This window comes from Tupaia chinensis, unplaced genomic scaffold (genome assembly GCF_000334495.1).
Source record: "Tupaia chinensis unplaced genomic scaffold, TupChi_1.0 Scaffold147458_1, whole genome shotgun sequence".
Lineage (NCBI taxonomy): Eukaryota > Metazoa > Chordata > Mammalia > Scandentia > Tupaiidae > Tupaia > Tupaia belangeri.
This window is the reverse complement of record NW_006207309.1, coordinates 509,588-516,506: the sequence shown is the minus strand read 5'-3', so window position 1 is coordinate 516,506 and position 6,919 is coordinate 509,588. Positions and strand designations below refer to the sequence as shown.

The 6,919-nt window shown below is 46.6% G+C and overlaps 2 protein-coding genes across 8 annotated transcripts in view; one reads left to right on the top strand and one right to left on the bottom strand.

Annotated features, from left to right (window-relative positions):
- SGMS1 (sphingomyelin synthase 1) overlaps window positions 1-6,919 on the bottom strand; it is a 350,554-nt gene that overhangs the window by 341,777 nt on the left and 1,858 nt on the right. For 5 of the 7 annotated variants that reach the window (XM_027768777.1, XM_014584669.2, XM_006169736.3 and 2 more), the window contains exon 1: window positions 6,575-6,887. The exons of the other annotated variants lie outside the window; for them this stretch is intronic. The gene's annotated coding sequence lies outside the window, so the exon portion shown is untranslated. Of the gene's footprint in view, window positions 1-6,574; window positions 6,888-6,919 lie in introns of those variants that run through there. 7 annotated transcript variants of the gene reach the window in all.
- LOC106734028 (translation initiation factor IF-2) overlaps window positions 6,580-6,919 on the top strand; it is a gene marked incomplete in the record, with an annotated part of 1,185 nt that continues 845 nt past the window's right edge. The window contains 1 exon segment of the mRNA XM_014584667.2: window positions 6,580-6,628. Coding sequence (XP_014440153.1) covers window positions 6,580-6,628 — 49 coding nt within the window.

The window sequence follows — 6,919 nt, the reverse complement described above, 5'->3', positions numbered from 1 at the left end:
AAAGAGAGAGGTATCTATGACAAGGTCTTATGTTGTGATCTTCCTATTTGTAGTGGCAAGTAGCATGTTTAGGTTGGCCTAGGAATTGAACCCAGGCCTCCTACATGACCACCTATCTCTGTGCCATCACACTTGGGCCCTAAAACACTAATTCTAAGACACTTAAGTTTAGACACAATGTCCACAATATCATGGGATTCAACACTGGGCCCTCAAAGGCCCTCACAGAAATGTTAATTATATTTGGTTTCTCCAGCCCCTTCCTTTTGTCCTCCCTAATCTAATCCCACCCAAGCCAAATCAAAACTCTTTCACAGAACAGGATTTTTCTCTTCTCATAACTCCCCTGGCACTGTACCACTTAACCCCTAATTATATACCATCTGTTACACAGAGTTCTGTAATTGTTTCTGGTATATTAGTCTTTTCTTCCCCACTCAACTGTAAAATTCTTTGGAAGTATCCATACTTTCCATGAAACCCAACAATACCAGGCAGAAGCAAGGGCTTACATGTGTAGAATTAGGGAGTGTTATACGGTTAATTAGTTAGCTTCTTCACTTTCCTTTTCTGACACTTCATTATCAATCCTCAGAAACAGATAAAAGTGAGAAGGTTAGGCTATTTAGTGCTCTGGCATCAGGGGGAGGTATTACACCAGCATTCACAGAGCAGCAACTGTTTCAAATCCTGTATTCCATGCCTCTTCTACATTCTCTTTTAAGCCCAACAGCGGAAGGAAGCACGCAGTTATTCCAGTTTGAGGAAAGAGGAACCTGGAGCCACCAGACATTAGTAACTTGATCAATGTCACTCACGGTTGATGAATGAAGAAAAGAGATTTTAAAAGATCTGTCCCTAAAGCCCCTACTCTGCCTGGTCCTAGGAAAACTGAGACTCAAATTTTCCTCAAAGCAACACATTACCTTTTTTAAAAAAATGTTATCCTGACAGGGACCAGCAGTTAGCATAATGCCTATGTCGCTACTCCCATGTAGCTGGCCGCGTTCCAGTCCCAGACCCAGTGGCTTAAACTCATGCTGCCGGGCACATGTGCATGTGTGCCCAAGATCCTGAAAGGAAAAAGGAGGAGAAGGGATTGCTGCGCGGCCATTCCCCCCAGGGGATGATTTCTCACTTTCTATCTCTCTGTCTCTCTGGCGAGCACATGCGCCCTATAGCAAAACCTCTTAAAAAAAAAAAAAAAAGTTATCATGACAAAGAACATTTTAAACTCTATTAAGAAGTTGGTTTAAAAAGATGGGATGATGACTATGTTCATGGATAGAATTATAATATGATGATAGAAAAGGTAATTTTCTCCCCATATTATGCTATACATTCAATGCAATGCCAATCACATTTCGAGTGTTTTTGAGAACTTAAAAGGCATTCTAAAATGTATATGGAAGAACAAAGACCCACAAAAAACCAAGTCAAGGTCTTACGAAGGGCAAAGGAGGGGCTTGCCCTGCCACATAGAATGCACTACAAAGCTACAATAAAAATAAGAATAATTTGGCATAAAACAGACCAATGACTGACTAGAAGAGAACAGAAAACTAAAAACAAACCCTCATGAAGAATCTCAAAATCGGTCTACTGAGTTTAATGGGAACATAGTTCAGTTTAGGGTAACAAAAAAGTTCTGGAGATGGATAGTGGTGAAGCTTACACAATGAAAATGTACTTAATGCCACTGAATTGTACACTTAAAAACAGTTAAATGATACACCATATGTTATGAATATCTTACCACAATTAAAAAGAAAAGTTTAAATCAATATGTTGAGTTAAAGGAGCCAGACCTAAAATAGTACCATATCCTATGGTCCGGTTTATGATAAAATTCTAGGAACTGCAAACTAATCTATAGTAACAGAAAATAGATCAGTGGTTGCCTACATCTGGAGATAAAAGGAGAGATGGTTTGTAAAGGGACCCAAGAAAAGTTCTGGGGTGACAAAAAAAAGTTCTGCATGTTGGCTGTGGTAGTGTCATAGGAATATACATCTGCCAAAAGCAATCAAATTATATATTTCAAATCAATTTAGTGTACATATGTAAATTAGAACTTTTTTTTTTTTTTGGAGAGGTTTTCGCTACAGGGTGCCTGTGCTCGCCAGACAGACAGAGAGAGACATAGAGACAGAAAGTGAGAAATCACCCCCCAGAGGGGATGGTCATGGGCAATCCCTTCTCCTCCATTCTCCTTTCGGGATCCTGGGCACGCACGCACACGCGCTCGGCGTGAGTTTTAAGCCCCCGGGTCCAGGACGCAAACCGTGGTCGACTGCGTGGGAGTCCAGCGACATAGCCATTACGCTAACTGCTGGTTCCCATAAATTAGAACTTGTGTGTATGTGGGAACCTAACATGATAAAAGTTGCTCCACAAAAAAAAAAAAAGGGGGGGAATAATATACTATTTTAATACATGATTTGAGGGGACCAGGAATTAGTGTAATGGCTATGTTGCTGAACTCCCATGTAGTCGACTGCGGTTCGAGTCCTGGACCCGGTGACTTAAACTCACACCGGGCGCATGTACATGCGTGCCCAAGATCCCGAGAGGAGAATGGAGGAGAAGGGATTGCGGCGTGGCCATCCCCCCTGGGGGGTGATTTCTCACTTTCTATCTCTCTGTCTCTCTGGCGAGCGCACACACCCTATAGCAAAAACCTCTCAAAAAAAAAAATATGTGATTTGAGAAAACTCTCACAAATAGAAAGGAAAACATTAAGCTAGATTCTTTCCTCATGCCAGATACAAAGATGAACCTTAAATAGATTAAAGTCCCCAATGCAAAAGGTAACACTGAAAAGCTGATAAAATACAGAATACCTTCTATCTTGATGTGAGGTAGGCTAATATAAGACTTCTAAATGGCAACATAATGCAAAAATTAATGGATTTGGGCTGGATCACAACTGAAAATTTCTGCACAATATCACTGACAGAAGTTAATCCACAGACAGGATAAGATGAATATCCAGGATATGCAAAATAAAAATCTATAGATCAAATGTTAGAAAGGCAGCCTAAGACTGGTTAAAGATATCATAATTGATAGCAAATACATTTAAAAAGGTCCCATTCACTATGAAATGAAATAAATTCACATGAAAAGAATGAACTCTCACTTCATAGCTACCAAATAATGGTAAAATTAGAAATACAGAATATTGAGCGTTGGGGAACTGAGGACTGGCATGGTAGCAAATCAACTCAGTAACTCTGCAGGGTACTTGGACAGCATTTATTGATAGTAAAAACAAGTATGCTTGTGACCAGCAGATGGCACAATGGTCACAACACTGGGCTCCCACATAGCCGACTGTGGTTCAAATCCCAGACCCAGCAGCTTAAAACTCACCCCAGCTGCATGTGCGTGTGTGCCCAAAATCCCGAGAGGAGAGTAGAGGAGAAGGGACTGTGGTGTGGCCATTCCCCTTGGGGAAGGGGGGATTATTTCTTACTTTCTCTCTCTCTGTCTCTGTCTCACTGGTGAGCACATGTGCCCTATAGTAAAAAATCTCTCTAAAAATCAAATAAAAAAACCAACAAATATGATTAACTCTATAACCCAGCCATTCCACTGCTGGGAGTATACCCTTAGAGCAGCAGTTCTCCAACTCTCCCACCCATCAGAGTGTCCAGGCTGGGCATTATGACACAGGTCAATGGGGTTTTCCCCAAGGTCACCACCCTCCAGGGTTTCTAATTCTGGAGGTTTGGGTTTGGCTGAAAATCTGCATTTCTAACAAGTTCCCAGGATGCAGATGAGACCACATCTTCAGAACCACAACCCCAGAGAAGTTCTCACACAGACCACTTGGGAAAGCAGGAAGGAGAGTGAGGTAAGCAGCTATCACTAGGTAGAAGGGTAAGTAACTATAGTAGACACCTATCAGACCAGCCCTACACTGGATAGACCTACACCGACACAAACCTCCCAGATAAAATGTTGAAAGAAAGTCTCTTGAATTTCACAACTGTCTGAAATTGTCCGTAATAAGTTTTAATGGTGACTGACCATGAACTAGAAATGAAACCTATAAGTACCACTTACATAAATGCAATACACACTAAATCACTAAATGCCTTTATAAGGATACATACATACCCACAAACACATCCAACACCTGAGAGGCAGCTGAGACGCAGCAAGGGCAACAGAACAGGAATGAAAGAGAAAAAAAATAAAATGGGGCAGGGGTGGTGGTGGGGGGTGTCTCTCCATAGCAAGAGCTCCTGGGCCGAGAAACGTGAACTCCAGCACCAGGAGTCTAAAACACAAAAGCCACGCAAGCTTTCTCAAGCTCTCCCCAAAGCTTTCCATCATCATGGTAACAGATCTGCCGCCACTGAGAGTAGAAGGGACTCTCTGAAATACAAACACGGGGTGATTTCAGGCCCCCAGAATCCAACCTGCTACTGAGCCCTAAATCTTCCTTTTGACATGTTCGTTTAAAAAGAAGCTGGGGTTCTTGGCTTTTAGTAAAGGGTGTGTGCATTTCAGTCTCTGGGTATCTCTTTCTCTGGTGTCTGTGTCTATCTCTATGGATCTATGGGCGTGTCTCTCTGTATTTGCGTGTGTCTGTGTGTGTGGTGTGTTTATCTGTGGAGATAAGAAAGACTGGAGAAGAGAACAGAGCATTCCAGCACAGCGGGAACCAAGCTTGGTTCCAGGGACACCAGCAGACACAGAGACAAACCCAAGCTCTCTGCCTGGGCCCCACCCCCCACCTCCCTTCCCGGCCATTATCCCCCACCCACCCCCACACCAAGGCTGCCTCTCCAAGTGGGCTCATCCAATATATGCTCCTCTTGTGACTGCCATACCTTAATTACAATGACAAATTTGACAACAAAGCTGTGTCAAGTGTTAAAAAAAAAAAAAGTGCCAAGTGGATGCAGGCACTGATGCGTGTACCTTAACAATGTTGAAGAAAACTTCAGTTTCAGACCTAAAAAACAGATGAGGACCATGGCAAATACTGATAAACTCCTGTTTTTGTTATGCATTTGATGAGTACTACAAGTTAGGGACTGTGCTAGGGATCCTCTGATGAATACAGTGGTTTTAATAACTGTGTCCCTTTCCTATCAGTTTAATCCATCCTTTAAAATTTCTTTTAAAGAAACAAAGCTTCCAGATATTTGAAGTAGATCAGTCTCAGAAGAGCTGAGGAAATACATTTAACAATTTTACTAAAGCCGTACATTTCTAGCCTAGCGTCCGAAGTAAGCACAGACAGAAGGGAAGGACTATTTCACTCTCTCCACGTCGCTCTCACTTTCTGCACAAGGTCTAACTACTTCAGCTGCGTGCTAGCAGCTCCCACCTCCTGCTCCACAGCGGGACACAGAGGGAGAGACTCAAACCCATGCTGCATGGTTAAAGAGAGGCAGCGAGGAAACTCCAAGTACCAGGGCCTCCACACCTAGACAGGAAGCAAGAGGAGCAGTGAGCGGCTGCGCGCACCGGCAGCTTCTGGAGGTTCCCCCAAAGCTGGCGCCTCCAGAGCAGGCGCAGGCGGCTCGCTTGCCCGCCCTCGCAGGGCCAAGGCACGGCTTCGGAGCTGGAAGGCTGCCACCTGCTCGGTCACCAAACATCCCTGGGCTTCCCTTGGAGCACGGACCAGACAGGCACCCATCCCCCGCCGGCTTCTCCCGTGGACAGTTTACACCCCAGCCAATGAAATGCCGAGCCCTCTCCCCTTCCGCACAGCCCAGAACCGACGCCAACCTCATTACGTCTGGGCAGCCCTAGGCAACTCCTACCATGTTCTACGTCACCAGTCCCACTCCTCTCTTTCTGCCCACTCGGTCCCACCCCTAACGTTCAACCCCCAGAGCCAGAAGCGTGGGGAGTTCACAGCACGCCAGGACAGGCATTCACTGCTTCCATATCCAGGCCGCCAACCGGAAACACCCCCAAATCCGAAAGCAAAATAACCTGTCCAAACAGCTTTCTAAAGGTCCAGGAAGGTAAATGTCGACGGAGCTAAAATAGCAAGCAGGCCCCAAAACATCGAAAATAAACTTCCCTTTCAGAAAGCAGCCTTCACTCTTGGTTTCATAAGCGGGTGCCGCTGGTCTGTACTGTTTGAAGGTGAAAAGAAACATTTGAGAAGCACCTGCCTGGTTCTCCTGGCTCCCTCCCACCGTAGTAACGCTCACCTCGATTTTTATTTGCAACACCCAAGAGGGATACAGTCGTTAACCAGAACGCCCTCAGCTGAATCCGTTAGCTGGACCAGGGACCCTACTTGGCTCACCAGAGGAAGCATCAAGCCCCAGTTTAGGTTAAGACGGGAGGGGGGGGCGCTGCTGTCGCTGCTTTGCCCTTGACAAGTCGCTTTGGGCTCGCGCAGACCCCCTCACTCCCAAGGAGAGCTGCATCCTGGAGGGACTGTCCAGGTCCCGGCTGCGCAGATGGCCCCTGCAGGCCCAACCCCCCGAACACCCCCTGCCGGCTGCTGGGTCTCAGAGCCGCCCGCGAGTCTGGGGGCTGTTCCCCAGCCTGCCTAGGGGAAAGGCGCACGCTCTAGGGGGAGAAGGGGTCCCACCTGTTATGTCGTCAGTGCACATCGCGGGGGCTGCAACAGACGGATCCCGAAACGGTGGGCGATCTGGCCCCGAGGTATCAACTGTCACGCAGCTGCCTGGGCTGTAGGGGTGGGGCGGTGATTTGGGGTTGTCCTCTGCGGGTGTCCGGACTCGACAGGGTACTGCCTGAAGGCACCTCACCTCGGGGTTCTCTGGCCCCGCCACCGTCCGCTTGCACCAATCCGACACCAGGCACCCTTGCAGCCAGCACGCAGCACCTCTGAAAAGGTGCCTACTGACGCCCCCGCCTTCCTCCCCGCCCCAACTTGGCCGGAGAGCCCGGCCGGCGGCCCGCCCTCTCGGAG